Here is a 20591-nt window from a genome sequence, read left to right as displayed (position 1 = left end):
TCGCCTTCGTCATTACTGTAAGCGGCCCAATAAATGATGTACACAGTTTAAAATATCAAATTACATGTGTTAGTGCAATCATACTGCATGTATGATTGGGCATTTGAAATTTAATTTTTGAGAATGTAGACGGGTACAAACACATATTCTCTCTCTCTCTCTCTCTCTCTCTCTCTCTCCCCATGTATTTGCAATGAAAATCAATTAGCGGTAGAATTTTGGCACTAAAAGCGCTAAGCATAATCCATGAAAGATGTGGATAAAGAACAGTGATCAATTTCATAACTCCTATAAGGAATACAAAATAGAATGCTAGGTAAACACGAACCACTTCACACACCAGGGTTGGGATCAGGTGCCTAGGAGGAGTAAGCATACCTTGTCGACCGGATACACCGGCCATGAGCCTTATATCTTGATCAGGTAAACGGAGTAATCCATTATCAAAATCAGTGTGCCAAGAACGGCCAAACAATTGATATGAAACACGCCAGACAGCATTTGACCCATAGATAGACTGTATTGACAAACTATAAGGACCATATGACTTCCTACATGTAAATAAGCGAGATTGTTGGAACCCCTGCACCATTAACTTGTTTGTCAGCTACCTGCTTCAACTTAAAATCTACAGAACATACTCTTGTGTATAGCATCATTGGAGAGATATTTATAAACACCATATACAGCTGATAATGAAATAATGCTTCATGAATATATAAAGTTGACGATGGAGGGGCTGAAATCATCCCCTTTGTCATAAAGTTGAGTTCTTTTTGGTCGTTAATATATATTTTTAATAAAATACCTAAGTGCCAGGCAGATGTAGAGGACAATGTGGTGTCTTTTATCTCGAGTTCATTGGGATATATGGAATTGACATATACATGAACATGATTATTGTTAATAGATAAAAAGTCGTCGATATATTTAAACGTCGAGCTGAAAGCCACGGCAAGAGTTTATCTTCTCATGTAGAAGCTTTTGAATAAACTCTGCTTCATAAGAATATAAAAACAGTCAAGCTAACAAAGAAGTCTAGTCGTTAATTTATCACGAGGAATGGTCGTGTAAAGTGTTAAAAAGTCATACGTTTTAATGTTGTTGATCTGAGAAAAGTTTTGCGATTTTAAATTTACTAAGTTCTTTAGAATTTTGTAGAATCCACATTTGATTTACACAACTTCTGGTATATGTTGAGACACAGTACGTTCGAAATTTCTCCTTCACAGTTGTTAATATTTTCGCGAGGAACAACAATTGTGGTTTGGTAGAACTTTTGCTCAATCCAGCAATGTATCTTTCTTTGTAAGGGTTGTTGTGATGTTTAGGAATCCAGTATATGTACGTTAACCCATATCCTATTATATGTATGCTTATGTTATATTAAAGCTTGGGCATTTTGACATTTAATTTAATCTTTCTCTCTCCGTGTATTTGCAATGAAAATCAATTCGCGGTACAAGGTTGGCACTACCAGCACCAAAAGGAATGCCATGTGTGTACTCTCTGTGTTTGAATTGCTTACAAGTACTTCTATCAAATGTAAGAAATGCATTGGTAAGTTGAACACCCAAGAATATGTAATCTTAGGTGAAAACATATCTCGCAAGTTTATTTTTTTTTTACATAAAAGAATAGGCGTTGATATAAAGGACAGTGCATGCGAAGTATTCGTTAGCTGGGAGTCTGATCACAGAAGCCTTCCGAGGGTGTTTGACACACAAAGCTTAAGGTAGTACTCTACATCGTCATAATGGCCGACTTCCTTTAAAAACATGGATGAAAAAATCGATATCAGCAATATTTGACTTTTCCATTTAAATACCTAGCCGAGTAGCTCAGTAGGTTAGAATACCGACTACTGTACTGTAGGTCTCGGGTTCGAGTCCAGCAGGGGTTTTTCATTTTTTTTTTAGAGTACCTTCTACTAAAACTGTATTTTTTGACAAAATAAAGTCAATTTGAAAATGTTCAACTTCAAAATATTGTTCAACATATCCTCCACTTTTCATCTACATCAAATTTCTCTGGTGTAGCATACCTCCTTAACAAGGTATAATAATGTTTCAAAACAATATCCCCTGCTTCTTCCTACAGACTAGAACCGTTTTATTCTAGCTTCTTCTACAGACTTTAGGCACTGTAGAACCGTTTTATCCTAGTGCTTTCCTACAGACTTCAGCTACTGTAGAACAGTTTTATCCTTGTTTCTTCCGGCAGACTTTAGACAATTGTAGAACAGTTTTATTCTAGCAACTTCTACAAACTTTAGACACTTGTACAACAGTTTTATCGTTGTGAACATGACAGCTAGTGTATAATTAGGAGCTACACTGATATGTCTGAGAAGTTTGAACTCAAGTCTTTCTAATCTTAGCTCTTTCAATATCTTCTAAGTCATAAATGTCAGTTGATATTTTCTCTCATACAACTGTGGACGCTCTATTGGTTTTCTGTACCTGTGAATGTAGTGCAATATGAAAATTTAAAAAAAAATGTCATGGACCTTCTTTTTCAAAATAGATTTCCTCACCAGATTAAATCGTCATAATTATAGCTGTTCAATGACATTTTTCATAATCTGACTTCATATTTCTTATGAAAAAAATTGTCCATATATATCAAATCATCGCCTTCTACATCTTCCATGCAATGTTCTTTACAAAGTATTGAAAACATGACCATTCCAATTAGATGCTAAATCGAAAAGTGGTAAATCTTCTTAATGCAGACAACATGTTTCTCTTACTGCACGAGTAACGCAGAGATCCCTCCCCGGTAAGTGTCAGATCGTGAGGAAGCCACGTAGTGGTAGTATATAAATAAACGCACACGAAGGAGGGATTGTTCAGAATTTATTTTCTTGTTTTCTACACATTACTACTAGAAAAAAGATTTTGACACAAACTCTGAGAAGTAATGGTGGAGAGTAATTTGGAAACATAGGGGAAGGTTTTGTTTTGTTTTAAATCATAAATATTTATATAAAGGAAGCTGGATACATTAAGTAACTTAAAAAGATTTCATCCACGTGATTATGTATATATAAATGGAATATTTGTATTGGTAATCATCAAAGTATATCAGTTTTACTCCAGTTAAATTATCTACAATAGATTGGTGAGGCCATTCCACCATTACTAACCAATGAAGAACCCTCTACTGAAACATTACAGAACATAAAAACTAACCAATGAAGAACTCTCTACTGAAACATTTCAGGAAATACATGCATGCCTGATATGTTTGTATATAGAGTTTACATGAGGTACTTATAGTCCCATTGGTATCATTAGGAGAATTGTATACAGAACAAATTGACGACACTCTGTACGTTACAGAAGTATACTGTATAGATACAATATTTTCTATATACTGTGGTCTACTCAATTTTCGTGGGCATCACTTTTGTGAGGGTAACAATTTTCAGTATCAGGTGATAAAAAGACTAACTGATTCTAACATTAACTCATTCCATGAAATACTATCGTTTAGGAGTTGAATATAAACATCAATTTCGTTCAGACTATTTTGTCATTTGTTTGAAGTTGTCATCATACAAATAACAGGTCATTATTCCATTTGATCAAACATTTCTCGATACGCTCAGCATGTTGACACAGAGGAACTGCTGCGAGTTCAGAGAGGTCATCTTCATACAAAGAGTTTGTGTAAAATCTTCTTGAACACCCAATGTCACTGGGATCGAACACAGATAACAGAACAACATATCAAGAGAAATCCATCAACAGAACAAAAAATCAATATAAAAATAAAACAACAAAACGACCGACTTTCTACTACTGGCTTGATATACAATATTTAAAAAAAAATCTATACGTTGTCTTGGTAACTTAGAACAATATTCAACCCGTTAATTAAAATGCTTTGATTGGTGAAGTATTTTGTTTTATTGATATTAATGTTTGACTTAATCTAATGACCGATGCTTGTTTTTCCCCTTTCATTATGGATTATAATGGAGGAAATATAATATTATTTCTTTGATCCTTATTTCTTCATCATTTGAACTTAGTATTGCGCATTTAAAATATCTTTGGTACGTAACATAAGTTATATTTGGTATCATCACAACGCCAAGTGACCACACTTAACAAAATAACATTACCTCTAATTAAATTGTCAAATAGATCATATAAAATATGAAGAAAGTTTCAGATTCAATTGGTTAAACTCGATTATGATGAAATTTAAACAAATGCAAAAAAACACCATGTATTGCTTACTTTCGTTGTGTGAGCAAATGTGAATTATTTTAATGTTAACAGAAACCATTCGTTGTCCCTATTTACAAAGAAATTAGAGTACACTACTAGCACTTTCTCAAAGGATACTAGTGTTTTATATTATTACATTTCACTTGGCAAGAAGTCTTGTACATGATTCAATAAATCTACAAATATAATTTCATCCTTTTCCCCAATCAATCTATTTAACACTGACCAACCGCAAAATGCAAAAGAAAATATTCTTGTACAACTTTCTTTCAAGACGTGTTATCATTTAATGCAGCAGGGTGTTTTTGCTTTTCTTAACACAAGGTAAGGTTTACAAAGAGTTCTCTAGAGATAAATGAATGTGAAATTATGCTACATGTAGAGGTGACATATTATTTCAGTTAAAACATTCTACTTATGCTTACATGTAATATTAAGCATATCCAACGTACATGAAGTAGGGTCTTCACACTATAATTAGCTATAAATTCTTCTAGGAGTTTGTGGAAGGTAAACCCGGACATAAGCATTTGTGATTTTGTTAAAATACTAATACCGTAGTTTGACAAATTTTTCAAAGAAAACGAGAATTGACAAAACAAAAGATAAATGTAGCAGTTTGTGCTCTAGGGGAAAATGTAATTTTTGAACAAAAATCCCGTTATCTTTTAAACTTTTTTATCTATGATAAAAAGAGAAAATCATTTTAAAAATATTTACTCACAGGACCAAGCAAGTCTTTTCTGTCCTCAAAAATAAAATATTTTCAAATATCACAAAGTACGATAAGAGTGAAAGGTGAAGATAACAAACAGTGATCAATCTCATATACATGTACTACTAAAATATGTTTAAATCTGAGCATACTCTTTAAAGTAACTCCATGATCCAATTTCGAAAAGAAAGTTTAGTTGCTCAAGATTCATCTTGACATTTCATAGAGTATTAAATTGTGAACTAGTTACGTTGTTTCTCATTTCATTATGATAGGCTCCAGTATATTATCGATTATTTACAGTCATACCCTTCCCCAACCACCTAGGACAACGATCAAATATAGTCAGGGTTTTCTAAGGTCTTGATTTCGAGGACCAGGGACTTTCCCATTGAGAAAATAACGATATTTGCTTCAAATTGGGAAAAATATTTCAAACAAAGAAACAGGGAAAAACCCAATTCAGAGAGCTTTGAGGTATAATTGGGCTCCTTCTGACTTTCAATTTGGTCAAAGCTTACCTCATTCAAATAAACAGAGGCTAAAAAATTAAGTTTACTTAAGAATTGTGAAGCAAAGTTTGTAATCTATGGGCCTGTGAAAAAGAGTTATGAACGATTTGGCTACCCTGCTTGATTTGTTTTCATTGTTTGGGAATTTCAAAGCAAAAATTGGGGAAAATACCTGCTTTTTAGCATTGGGAATGGGGCCTTATTTCGCCCCCCTACATACCCTAAAAAATCCTTGGTAGTGTACATTACATGTTTCTGACGTTTAACAAGCAAAACACATGTTTAAATGGTGCTGTAAAAAGTGAGTATTTCCGTTACCTTCCCTTAAAACAGTTATATTAGCAGGTGTTACTCCCCTTTTTGACACCCAATTCCTTTATTTGATTTCAATGACCTTTCTTATTTCGTATAATATATTAAGATAATGCATCCTAAATCATTTTGATGACAAAATACAATCTGTTACAATCAGTTTGAGGTTAAACTGAATATTGACTGAACTGTCCATCTCGAAAACCATATTCAACACAAAAGCTCTAACAAAGTTTCTTTTTATGAGTATTTTGCACAAAGAAAAATATCCAGTTTTACATGAAAACAAATATATATTCACAAATTAGGTGTGTGTACTTGAGTTTAAAATAAAAAATGGGACCCTTGCTCGTATACTATAAAATCCCAATAAAACAGAAGACATTTACCTAGTAATTGGCATGTCGACCACGAAAGAGTAAAAATTGATATGAAAGATAGATACAAGAAAGGTTATCAAAAAGAAGTATTTCACGCCAAATAAAAACGATGTATCTCGCCAATAGCTAAAATATTTGATTTCTCCTTTAATTTTTCAGTCTCCATTACCGACTGTTTAATCATTGAATGGTCAATGAAATGAAAATAATATTAGCTCTTCCACTCGTTCCTACATATTGCACTAGATGAAGGTAGGTTTTGTTTTGATTTCGTCAGTTCATGCTACAATGAATACTTCTATCATATACAGATGTTAGTTGGTGTTTAATTTTCGAAGAAAAAAAAATCGTAAACTGTTATAGAAGAACTTGACGATGTACATGATGAATTTGATTACATCATACATCTATTGTCAAGATGTAGAATTTACCTGATTATCGATATAAACTAAATCTCGAGTCTATCAATGTATGCCGCTAATCAAATTATTAACGCATTACTTAGTGACGACATTTCACTCCAAACTTATTAAAGATCAGAAAGACTTAGTTATGGTTTTAATCTTTCAGTATGATATCAACATGGGTTTCCAATGATTAAACAGGGTAAAACTGCTGCCATTTAATTCTGTATATAATCTTTATCTCTATCTTACTTTTTTATTTGTATTTCTTCTTTCTCTCAGTTTGGTTAAGAAAATATAACATATAAAATATTTATCTTTATTGTAACTCTTCTGTCATTGTTTGTCTTGGCGCCCCTGATATAAAAAAGAATAAGAAATAAAAATAAAAACTAAAACACAAATAACACACATTTCAAAAATGCTAAAAATCCTCACTGGAGGTAGATATGGTTGCTACATAGTCTTACATCATGTGAAACACACAAGTAATATAAAGCTTGACATTCAAATAAAAAACGACACGATGAATATCACGTGGCTGTCAGTCACGTGACTAAAACAGCAACAATATGCACAAAATGCTACTACATAATAAAATGTATATTTCAGCAATATGCGTCCACCCGGAACTGAATGTTAAACACCGAAATACGTCTCCATATTGGTGAAATGTGTTAGGACAGTTGAAATAATAAGAACCTATTATGTATCCGAAGTGGTTCCAGCATTTCCGATCAGCTTTGAACACAATACAGCATATGCATGGCCATAAATCCACAAAGTAGAAATAATATTTTGTCAGAATAATTCAATAAAACGTACTCATCAAACCAAGTCAATTGATAGATTAACATGTTATGTTGTCTTCCGATTAACACAAATGAACAACACTTTCACAGACCTCCTATTCCGGAACTATGACCGTCACCGAGTCCGACATTATTACTGCCGTTTCGGACTAGTGGCTTTTCAGGTGTTCGAATCGGACAGTCAGCAATGAGGTGTTCAGTGGATTTACAATTATGACATCTCTTTGGTAAAGGGCCGTGGGGACATTTGGCAGCAATATGGTTTCCAAAGTCACCACAGTTGTAGCACCTGGTAGACAATGTTTTAAAATAAAATCTTACTGAATATAAAATACACACCCCAAAACCACAGGTAAAACAGAATTAATAATATAAGTGTTTTTGATATAATCAACCTTTTGGTATGAATATTTTTTACATTCTAATACATTGATAAAACAAAAAGTTGACGACGTGGTTGATGCCAATAAAGATTTGTACCTTATTTTCCTGAACTTTTTCCTGGACAGGGGTCTCCGGGAGCTGCCCCTGCATTCCGTTCCAGAGGGTCCACACACGAACATGGCTTCCACCCCTTTGTCGGATGGTTTACTTTCAAATTCCACTTCCTCTCCATCGTCCAGACTTCTGAATCCAGACTTGTGAACCACTGACTGAAAAGGAGTCACATCAGTATAAAGGTTTAAGGCCCAAGAACAACGTGAAAAACAATTCTAAATGATTCTATATTAATTACTACATTCAAATATATTATGAATGGACAAAGGTGTTTAAGTCAAAATTTAGCGTTTAATTCTAAGTTTAATTTTAAGAAACCAAGAGTTTTAGAAAAAGAGACAAACGTATTGTTTTTCACGACCATTATTGTTCAATATACAAATAATATTAAGGATAGATCTGGTTGTCTTTGGGATGTGCATACAAATCTATGTTTTAACGTTTATCAATATGTCAACCACAGTAGCTTGTCTCCACCACGCGACATACATCCTCCCATCGTTTCGAATAGCAAAGGATATTGGAAAATAAAAAAGGAGAGCAAAATCAATAATATACAGAATTTCAGTCTACAACTCTCTATACGCCCTCTTTTCCTTGCTATTTGCATCACATTAGGATCGAAAATCCTGGCAGATCGCCGAGGATTGAGGATTCTTCCACGTATTGATTTAACAGTAAAAACAATGTAGACCTTAGACTTTATGCGAAGGCGCTGCCATATTGTCGGAGGTGATGTCCAATTCATCCGAATACTACGCCTATCTTACTTCATTTTCATATTTACTATTAATTTCATATCTTCAAACTTGCCGATATAATTTGTAAACATAATATCCCAAATTTTAATTCATTTCATATGCAATCAAACCACAGAATGAGAAGGGAAAAAAACCCTCTACTGTCCATGCACCTTATTAGACATGTAGATGAAATATTTTCTATATATTTTATATTAGGTTTTTATCATCAAAAATACCGAGTATATAACAATGAATTATATCAGCATGCATTCATCTCTGCGATTGTAATTTTGTGTCATTCAATTTCCGTAAAAAATACAAATCTTATGAATACGAAATCTTAATTTATAGATTATGAATATCGTTCCTCGAATTCATAAAAAGTTTTGTAATGTTTATAAATAATATTATTGATAAATTCTTATTCTGTTAAATTCAAGTAATATAAATCAAATATAATATGAAAATACAAAAATAACGAAACGAATATACATATACGCCGTTCAAAATAAATATAAAAAAATATTGAAACGAATAAACACCACACTGCTTAACGTCTACGAAAGGCACGTTAGAGAATAATGCTTAAATGTATGGTGCATGTATATAAAGTCATTCTCATACTTAGATCAATTCTACTCATACTTGTTTTCCATATCAGTACAATTTATTCTGATATGAAAAGATGAAGGTAACGAAGAATGATCATTTTTATAATTCCTATATCTCATAATTTCTATGAAGAACACAAAATGAAGAAAATGGCAAAAACGAACCCCTGGCCACGCCAGAGGTGAAATCAGGTTCCTAGGAGAAGTAAGCATCCCCCGTCGACCGGTCACGCCCGCCGTGAGCACTATATCCTGATCAGGTCAACAGAATAACCAGTGGTCATCAATCAGTATGAAAAGAACGGCTTAACAATAGGTACGAAACATGTCAGATAGCATTCGATCCCGTGACAGGTTGTATCGGTAAATTAGATCGTTATAACGCCCATAGAATTTGTGAAATGCTGATTTTAAACGAGACTGTTGAAACCCCTGTAACATCAACTTGTTTGTCAATAGCCTGCCTCAAAATAAAAAAAACAAAACAATGAAAATGAAATAAAATATACAACATCTTTTGAAAAACTTTTCATTTCGTTTCTCGTCAATTTTAAGAAACTGTAACTCTGGAACGTGTGGTTTTATTCAAAAGAAAATAATTCAGTAGCTGTGGTTCAATTTTCATCATCCCCCAATGCAATTCCAAATGCATAATAAATATAGTTCATCCAAGCTTCAATTTTTATGCAACAAACCTGAGCTCAATATGCGCATAAGCAATCATTTTCCCTTCATCATTCCCCAATGCAATTCCAAATGCGTAATAAATAAAGTTCATCCAAGCTTCAATTATTATGCAACAAACCTAAGCTCAATATGCGCATATGCAATCATTTTCGCGTAATTTCTTTTGAAATTACTTCATACAAAGCAATTTTGATATTTTCACTGTTTGTATCATTTACAAGAACAGCATCTCCGTTAATTGATAATTAACGTGTGTAGTAACAATATTAACAAAAGGTTAACAGGCCTTATCGGTCACCTGGATACTAAAAGTAACAAGTCCTAAAATTCACAATTTTAGTATTGTTTCAAAGATGCTTCATACAAAAATATGAAAAGAATTTGAATGCTAGATGTCACGAACGACAACGGACGCCGACCAATTTACTCTTGTATATTTCTACTTTTTTAAGAAAGGCGAATAGTTTTCTTCAAATCACAGGGAAATTCATCACCTTTCACTCATTTGATACAACGTTTCTAACAAGAGGCCCATGAGCCGCATCACTCACCTGAGTCACCTTGGCCCATATTTCAATATTTTCCCTATATATTCGCATGCAAAACTTTAAACCCCTATTGTGGCCCCATCCTACCCCTGGGGGCGATGGTTTGTACACATCTGAATCTGCACCATGTCAGAAAGCTTTCATACAAATGTAAACTTCTTTGGGCCAATGGTTCATGAGAATATTTTTAAAGATTTTTTTCTATCAATTAGTATGTAAAACTTTGATCCCCTATTGTGACCTCATTCTACCCTCAGGAGCCATGTTTTAACAAACTTGAATCTGCACTATGTAAGGAATCTTTCATGTAAATTTGTACTTTCCTAGCCCAGTGGTTCTTTAGATGAAGTTTTTAAAGATTTTCCCTATATATTTGTATGTATAACTTTGATCCCCTATTGTGGCCACATCCTAACCCCGGGAGTCATGATTTTAACAAACTTGAATCTGCACAATGTCAAGAGGCTTTCATGTAAATTTGTACATTTCTGGCTCAGTGGTTCTTGATAAATATTTCCCCTACATATATGTTTGTAAAACTTTGATCCCCTATTTAAGGCACATCTTACCCCGATGGACATAATTTTTAATAAACTTGAGTATCCACGATGTCAGAAAGAATTCATGTAAATCTCAGCTTTTCTGGCCCAGTGGTTCTTGGACAGATTTTAAAAGATGTTCCTAACACAAGGAATCATCTCCTCTGGCTCAGTTGTTCTTGTAAATGACCCCTACATATCTTTGCATTTTTGTGATTATCTCCCCTTTAAACAAACTTAAAAGCCCTTCAACCAAGGTTGAAATTGACCCCGTGGTTCTAGAGAATAAGTCGAAAATGTAGGAAAAAAAGTTTACAGACAGACGGACAGACGACGGACAACAGGTGATCAGAAAAGCTCACTTAAATTCGAAATAGTTGGACATGCGTATTTCATCAAATGAAAATAAACTTCGTTTTAAAAATTGAGTGACTTTTCTATAGGTGACACTTCCGGTATAATTCGGCACCCAAAATTATATTTAGCATGAAAAGGTGAAGATAACGAACAGTGATCTATCTCATAACTCCTATAGGGACTACAAAATAGAGAGTTGGGCAAACATGGACCCCTGGATATACCAAAGTTTGGATCAGGTGCCTAGGAGGAGTCAGCACTCCTTGTCGACCGGTCACACTCGCCATGAACACATCTCTTGATCAGGTAAACGGAGTAATCAGTAGTCGAACTCAGTGTGCAAAGAACGACCTAACAATTGGTATGAAACATGTCAGGCAGCATTTTACCCAATGACAGATTGTATTGGCAAACTAGATCGTTATAACGACCGTAGAATTACGTTCAACGACACTGCAAAAAATCCTGTAATATCAACTTGTCTGTCAGTAGTAGCCTGCATCGATTTAAAATCTGATCATACGCAGAACAAGTTCTTGCATACTGAATCAGTTGTGAGATATAAACACTATATGCATGCGATAATGGAATATTGTAGCATGAATGTGGGAGTGGGAAGTTGACCATAGAAAAGCTGAAGCCATCCCGTTTTCGCGAAGTGGGGTTATTATTGTCGTCAATATTCATTTTCAATAAAATATCTAAGTATCAAGCAAATGTGGAGAACTCTGTTTGTCTTTATTTCGAGTTCACATGAATATATCGAATCGCCATATGAATGAAAATAATAATTGGTAATAGATAAAACGTCGTCGATATATCTAAATGTCGAGTTGTAGGCCATACCAAGAGATTTCTTCTTCACATATAAAAGCTTTTGAATACATTTGCTTCATAACAATATAAAAACAGGTCAGTTAATAAAGGAAAATAATTCGTGGCCATGGGTATTCCAACAGACTGTTGGAAGACCTGATCACCAAAGGCAACGAAGACATTGTAAATGAGGAACCCTAGCATATTTTTTTTAATTTAAACTTTAGAGTACTTGTGCGTGGAATCGGAGTGGTGTTTAATAAAGTAATTTTTGGATGACTGATCACTAGATACGAATATTTCCTGTTTCCATTTTTGGTGAAGAAGGAACTGTCTATGGTATCAAAAAGTCTAGTGTTTGATTATCATGAGGATTGGTCGTGTAAAGTGTTGAAAAGTCATACGTTTTGATGTCCATTCAAATTTTACATACATCAACAACAACAAAAGAAATATCGGTCCCTGTCTAGCTTTTTTAAATTCAATTTAAAAATTTACTTCAAATTATTCAAGTTCCGATCGCCACAAGATAATAACATCCGCCATGAGCCCTATATCCTGATCAGGTAAACGGAGGTATCCGTAGTCAAAATCAGTTTGTCATGAAACACGTCAGACAGCATTTGACCCAATGATAGGTTGTATTGACGAACTAGATCGTTATAACGATCATAGAATTTGCGAAATGTTGAATTCAATCGAGACTGTTGAAAACCTTGTAATGCATTGTCATATTGTAAAATCAAATCACATCAAGATGCTTGTCATTCATTAATATAAACAGTAACGATCTTTACCCTTCCATATTTAACCATCGAGCATGTGTGTATAAAGATGGAAATAAAGTGTAATGAAAACAAAATCAATATATATATAAGTTTATTCTATGGAATTTACCTACTTAGAGGGTGAGTAATGCAGCATTGATAATGATACAAATTTGGTTATTTGAAACAAACAGGAATGTCACCTAAGTGCACATTAATTGCTAGAACCAGCCGAACCTGAAAGTAAGATTGTGATCGGCCACTGTTTTCCTAAATTTTAACGTTTGTATGGTTGATCGAGAGTCTTTTACAGGAATGAATTGTATACGTGTAAAGCACACATAAATAGTCAAACTTACACAGGAACCCGCATTGGTTTATAAGATATACAAACGATAAATTTCGAGACGTAAATTATGAAGGACTGCTCCGAGATTCAGTGAAGGCGTCAGTCCAAATATTCGGCTGAGCCGAATCTCGGCCGAGATAAGGCTGGAGAATTCCCAGGGATATTTGTCACTCGGTAGATGTACTTCCATGAATATCAAAAATAATTGTCTTCACCTTTTAAACAAAATGTTTTAATCATCAGAATTCTCTAGATTAACAAACAGTTTCAAATGAATCTATGGACGAATGTGAACCGCAAGATATTATTTGGATATTAATATAGCATTGTGTACATTTCTGATTCTAGAGAAGGATTCCAAAGAATTGTACTAAAGAGGTTCATATAAATAATACAAATCCTAAAAACGACCACACAACTGCTATATAAATACACCATAACAACTGCGTTTACGAGATGATGCTTGCATATTTATTTCAGAAAAAGGAACCGTGTTTGTTGGTTTTGAAATGAGGACTTGGTGACGAGAATGGACCTACATACCCTGTTGCAAAGGTATGGTTTACTTATGTACCAGAAGATTGATTGACACTGAACATATTTTCACTTTTCGTAATAACCTCCTCTTTTGAAGCATTTGAATGAATGGCTATGTTTCCCTGAAGGTGTATCGTGACGTGTATGCTTCAAATTAACCCATTGATTGGTGATAAGTTGAAAATGTGACAAGTTTACGGACGACAGATATACGACGGATAAACTTCGATTAGAATGGTTCGCTGGAGCTTTCAGCTCACGTGAGCTTACAGGTGAAAATCCCTTACAATCGATCAATCAATCAATTAATTAATCAATCATTAAAACGAAATGAAACAACAATATCAAATGATGACAATTGTCACGATTACAATTATGATACAAGGTTGTGCATATTTTGAGACCGAGGATGTATTTATCAAATTTTGGCAATGGGCCTTGCTATTTATATACAGATCTATTTCCTTCATGCATAGCTCTTATCCTTAGACGAATTTGACTCCACTTTTCGGCACTCTGTTTTCCCCTAAAATAGCTTTAGCAAGTTTATCGTTATTTTCGATTTCAAACATTTCGGTTGATCATCACTGAAGAGACATTATTTGTCGAAAGGAGCATCTGGTGCATCAAAATTGGTACCGTAAAAGTTTTACATCTAGAGTATAGAATATGTAAATATTGCTGAGCAGATGTTTTAAAAGACGACAAACATTTCATTTTCACTTTCCTGTGAATTTTACATTGACCTTTTTGGTCAAACAGAAGTTTTATAACTAAATTTGAATTTCGTGTTTTTATTAACTTTTCAATTTAATTCGCTGAAACATTGATGTTTCATTGAAGAAAGCACTTGCCATTTTATACTGATTTTTGATACGAATATTTAACTGTGTAAAAATGTTCAAAATCCTTTGGTTTAGATGCTTTTTAACACATTTTCTCTTTATTGTAACTTGTAAAATTTTATTGTATGTGATTTGACACACGACTAAAAACCTATGTACTTTTAATACGGTAATGTTAAAACATAACTATCGTATAGCAGCAGACAAAACCCGATTGAGATTGATATTTTTTTTAAAAAAGGCAAATTATTTGATATTCTATCTTCGTATAACCACTAAAACTAAAAAGAATACATAAATCCCAATCTTTCATGTAGTTACATATTTCTTTTATTCACATTGCATGCACATATCAGCAGATTTATACAGTTTATTGATTCGAATTTACAACAGAACAGCGCAGTGTAACATCGGACAATGTTATTTGCGTACACTTCATCGTATTGGACTGGGCATCAGATAGTCCTTCACTGTGTCCCACGAAATACATATTAGTGTACAGTCAAGTAGAGGAAAGTCGCACCTCTATCAATATATCATGAATATTCATTTTGTCGTATATGTAGTTTGATCACCGAATTTGATCACTGTTATTTTCATTTTTATTATTTATTAATTTTTTATTTCATAAATATTGACATAAGACAGAAGAAAATATTTTTTTTTCTTTCTAAAAATGTCTCATTCGGCCAGGGTCACATCTGAACTCTACCTTACCAGTAAGAGACGTCTAAGAAAGCATCAACATATCTAAACGTTTCAATACAGAAAACAAAAATACATATTCGTTTCAATATTAACTGGATTTGGTGTATAAATACCCTGATCATGTTTGTTCCTCTGTTTGTAAAGAGTATATATGATCTATATTTGTATACATATATGTATATACTTACTTAGAATAAACGTTAAGCATATTACAACACACGGCGCAGAGGTGGCGTAACGCACACCTTACTGTTCTAATCGTTCATAGAAACAAGATTTCTAGAACGATTTTATATTACTACATGTTCATTATCACAAATACATGTACATGCATGTTGGTAACATTATAAATTTTATGTATGCCGTTCTTAAAGGAACGATAGTATGCAAGATAAACACTCGCCTTCCTTAAACCAACTAATAGGGTTGATAAATCATCAACATTAGCATTATACATTAAAGACAAATTACCTTATCAAATGGAAAGTCTGTGCAATATAAAATACACATACGAAGGAAAGTTGTTCAAGAAAAAATCCAGAGGAATTACGATTGGTATTTCTTTGAAATTTACTTTGAATAAAAACGATAATGAAAATCCTTGAAGTTGTAAAATACTGTAAATTTTCCTATATTTGAATTATCGTCATTAATATCATCATATGTACAATTTACGTCATGGAGGGGACATGCATTTTACATGTCGAATATATTTATGTATTTATTTTGGTAATTTAAATGGTCCCCCTACTTTCGTACAAATATCATTTGGGGAAACATTCTTTTACTGAATTGAAATTATACAAACTCTAAAGGATGTTAAATGTAGAAGAAAAGAAATCATCGGCGATCACTGAAATACACATAGAAATACGTACTTGATGGACAAACACGTCTTGTGTTCCATCATCCGGGGTAACAAAGCCCCATCCTTTGGCCACGTTGAACCATTTACATCGGCCCCTCCTTCGACCCCCACCTGAAAAGAAATTGTACTTTATGGAAGCCATTTTGTAAACACAAACATTTCGAAAAGGAGCTAAACAACCACACACTGTCAAAGGTTCAATTAACTTTTCAACACTTCTACAAGTCTGAAAGAGAATCCCATAGCGATGAATAACTACAGGGAATGGCATTGTGCAAATGAAATTTCACATATTTCTGAATTTAAGATAATACACAAAAATTCCAAACTATTAAAAACAATATATGACAGAGTATTTTATCAACAAAAATCAATCAGAAAAATATTAAATATATTAAGTTCATAAACAAAAATTAAGTTTTAGAAGTGTTTGAATTTTTCGACTTAATTGAATTGAATTTACAAAAGAAAAATAAAGATAATAAATTAAAGAACAAATTTACCATAGATAAATAATGTCTTGGTAATAGTAAAATATATACATATAATTTTAACAAATTTCTGTGCTATATTGATTTTAAAAATCTACTGTCGTTAATGCAACACAAATGATGAAACACAATACTGAAATTTTGATTCTATTCTCTCTAATAACCAAAACAAAAATGTGGGAAGAAGTGAAACATATATCTAAAATTAATTTTCATGTTTCTTTGACACAAAATAAACATGAAAAAATGACATCATTAGAATAAACTATCATCAGAATCACCACAAATATAAGCACACCACAAACACATATACACTGGTGAGGATCTCCCCTTCATTTCAATATCTTCACCATCGGGCCTCTTCAGATACATATACAAATACTGATAGTATAGATTTTTAAAAATAGTACTTCTTGCACTCTCATGAACAAACTCTTAATTTTGAAACAAAACTAAAACTGATATATACCTTATGTGTTGTCCCTTTAACACCTCTTACTATATTGACCAAGTTTACATAATATAATTCTACCCAGGGATGAACTGGAACAACCATGAAATTATTCTAGATTTATCAGCGTACAATTCATTTAGTGAACTCTTTCTTTTATATTTATTTTCTTTATATCATTAAATACTTGCTGTATGTATTTTTCAGTCTATGATGTTGTGTAATACACATCAGTGCCTCTCAGCAAATTACTACAGTCATGGTGGGAAAACTCATTAGTATAATACAGTGTTATAGTACCCCATATGTTCTCCAAAGTAAACATGGGTTGATAATATAAGATACCGTTTGTTTATTCAGGAAAACAACTTAACCTGTTATTTACAGATAGAATCCCTGACTTATGATGGATCATCTGGATACCATCACGGACAGTAATGCACAGATGACATCTAAATATTTATAAGAAATGGTCACTTGAATACATTTAAATGTACATCAGAGAAAGAAGGAGTTTACGCAGGGTTTGATTGACATATGAGGGATACTTAACTTGTGTAAATACTACAAGTATTTGCAGATTGAATTGTACAAGAGTAGACAAACTTATGAACACTTTATATGGTTAAAAACAAAACAAACTCATTTTCACTCAAGTCTATAAACAAAAGGATATTATGTACAGTAAGTGCTGTTTACATTCACTTTTGAAATATCAATTAATATTTTAGTCTGATGCCTAGTATATGTGCATGTATTAATCTACAGGGAGGCCACGGTATATTGTAAATGCATTGTGGTTTTATAATCCAAGCACAAGAATGTACATATATTTTAAAATCACAATTTACACAGGAGAACTGACCAGCATAGCACATGTTCCTGAAATGTTACCAGTTAATAGAATTACTTTCCCCCACACACGAATGATCCCTTTTCCCACAAGAATATTGTTGTTAAGAATACCTCGCAATTTGTGAATATTAGTATATCACATTATCCAAAACTAAAGAAAAATTCTTGTCTTTACTGACTGGTAATTTTCTCTAATTATTGAAATATTCTTACTGCTGTTTTTAAAGTCTAAATGATTAAAATATGGAAACCAAAATAAAGATCACTACTGAGGAAACTAACTTCAATTAGTTTCTTTACTTGCTCTAGTAAGTATGTTAGCCACTTAAGTTTATGAACTCAATGCTTATAAATAATTGCTATGTCCAGCCACATGCCTAAGGCAAACAGAGATTGTTTTTCTCTGAGTGTTAAATTATGTGAAACAATTATTTTGTTTAACTACTAACCCAGTTTGGGCAAAAAATAAATATGTTGCAGTTTATTTAGCAGTTCTTCTTTCATGTTTCAAAACATTAATTCCATGATCTTTGAAAATTTATCAATAAATTCAAATACTTGTATTTACAATAATTAATGAAAACAAGATCTATATTTGATTAGAATTCATTAAGACAGTGGCATTGATAGATAATATTAACTCACCCATTTGTGAAGTGACCATGCTTTTCAAAGAAAAGTAAGATGGGAAATACTATCGTGGAAACATCATTTTAGGTGACTGAAAGAAGGGAGGGGGTGTTTCCCTCACTACCGGCCACTCCCATCAGTCTATACGTTAAAATATTTTTGCGTTGTAAGAGGAGGATGTTAGCTCTGTCAGTACTGAATATGATTTCATTAAATAAACAAAAAGGGTAAATTTCTACTGAAATATTACCAAATATATACCTGGAATTTGGTAATTTCCTGAGTACATGTCAACAAAGCGTGAAAGCACAGAACATTAAATCGTTTGCAAAGTAAGGACTGAAACATGCCCTGAAAGAATCAGTGTCGTTTGACACCCGTAATCGGTTTTGTACCATTCCTCTCATTTGCATAGAAACCCCTGTATTCACGCCTGTAACTCTCGGAGATCGGAGTTAGGAAAAGTATGGCCTCATATTATTATGAAAATAATGTGAGCACCACAGGCAAAGTTTTGTCTTTTGATGGATTCAATCCAAATCAGCGACATGAAAGCTTAGTGACGAGGAAAAAAATCACCATACTGCTGAATGAAAGGGAATTATTTACTATAGTCGCGTATCTTTGCGAAATGTATTAAAGTAATAATAACCTCCATTTCCTCCCATAGTTCTGCGTCATTGGTTGGAAATGTGGTCCATGTACTGAAACAAAATGAATCCTAAATCATCAGTTAGTCACATAACATATGTCCATCCACGAGTGGCGTTTCCAAACGGTCTCACTAGTACGTAGGTCATCCAAACGATCTCCAACAGAACGAAATCCTATGTTAAGTACATGTGATTTAGTCTGGATGACGTCCCTTTTCTGGAGTCCGCTCTCAGTAATATCCCATCAGTTTTGGATCAAGGTCGCTGGCGATACATGCACTGTATGACCACTAGTTTAGTAGGTCAGCACTGACCAGATGATACTGCTAGATGCGATACAGCGATCTATAATCAATTTTGTTTACAGTCTACGAATATGATTTCATTACTTATCCTCGTGAGCTCGTCGATGTGGAAGTCCCTCCGATCGAAGATATCCAGCGTTTTTACTTCACGATATTTTCTCCTTGTGACCTCAACGCTCGGCCAAGGGTCAATATACTTTAACTGCCACACAAAAAAAGCTCAGCGGAAACCTCTCGCGCGTCCGTTACTAAGATTCAGCGTGGTGCAATTGGGTCAGGTCACTCTTATTGAGTTTTAGCACACTACGGCAGATGATCAGAGTCACATGTAAAATAATACTATCAGGTTTACAGAAATGGTGCGTATTTATCAATGAAACATTTAAACATCAATGTAAACAAAGATGACATGGAGATATTCAACGGTGCAGAGGAATTATCACCACACATGCCTTTTCCTTCTTTACAATGCCCCCTATTAAACCACATCCGGGAGGGAAAATTCAGGTCAGATAATGAAATAGTTCAATGACATACAAAGTAGTGCGTACATTCCAAATGACGTGCCCCACAACACTTCAGAATATTTACAGTGAAATTTACGTTAACCGCTATTTGTTATATGGGAGTGTATTTTTGTAAACAACACACCCACCACTTCACACATACACACATATTTACTGTCCCATACTAAACAGCAAGCGTTGTGTGCGATAGAATGATAATTATGCAAAATCAAAAATAATCACCCCTATGTAAGATGTCCACTCCAAATCTAAAAGAAGGGTATTTTTAAATTCTCTTAAAAACGTAAAGCTAGTAACCCTGTCAGCTTTTCTATTTGTCTCTAAAACAGAGCCACGTGGCTCATATACAAAGACGTCACAATCAACAGTTGTGTGTAGTAGGATATTTAGTAGCATCTGTCAACTCGCTTCCTCTGATTGTCCGGTCAGA

At 33.6% G+C, this 20591-nt stretch overlaps 1 protein-coding gene across 4 annotated transcripts; it reads right to left on the bottom strand.

The window, feature by feature from the left end:
• Positions 1–6003: 6003 nt before the first annotated feature.
• LOC125675109 (protein lin-28 homolog) lies at positions 6004–20289 on the bottom strand. Of its 4 annotated transcripts, none has more exons than XM_048912610.2 (4): positions 18692–20275; positions 16260–16360; positions 7857–8029; positions 6004–7665 (listed from the first exon to the last, which is right to left on the bottom strand). In XM_048912610.2, the coding sequence occupies exons 1-4, from the start codon at positions 18708–18710 to the stop codon at positions 7461–7463; spliced, it is 498 nt and encodes a 165-aa protein (XP_048768567.2). In that variant the 5' UTR covers positions 18711–20275; the 3' UTR covers positions 6004–7460. The 4 variants fall into 4 exon arrangements, with proteins under 4 accessions (XP_048768567.2, XP_048768566.2, XP_048768568.2 ...); XM_048912609.2 differs by having other exon boundaries at positions 18938–20272; XM_048912611.2 differs by having other exon boundaries at positions 19329–20254.
• Between the last annotated feature and the right edge of the window lie 302 nt (positions 20290–20591).

Source organism: Ostrea edulis, chromosome 3, assembly GCF_947568905.1.
Source record: "Ostrea edulis chromosome 3, xbOstEdul1.1, whole genome shotgun sequence".
Lineage (NCBI taxonomy): Eukaryota > Metazoa > Mollusca > Bivalvia > Ostreida > Ostreidae > Ostrea > Ostrea edulis.
Note: the sequence above shows the minus strand (reverse complement) of the source record. Positions and strands in the feature narration are given on the sequence as shown.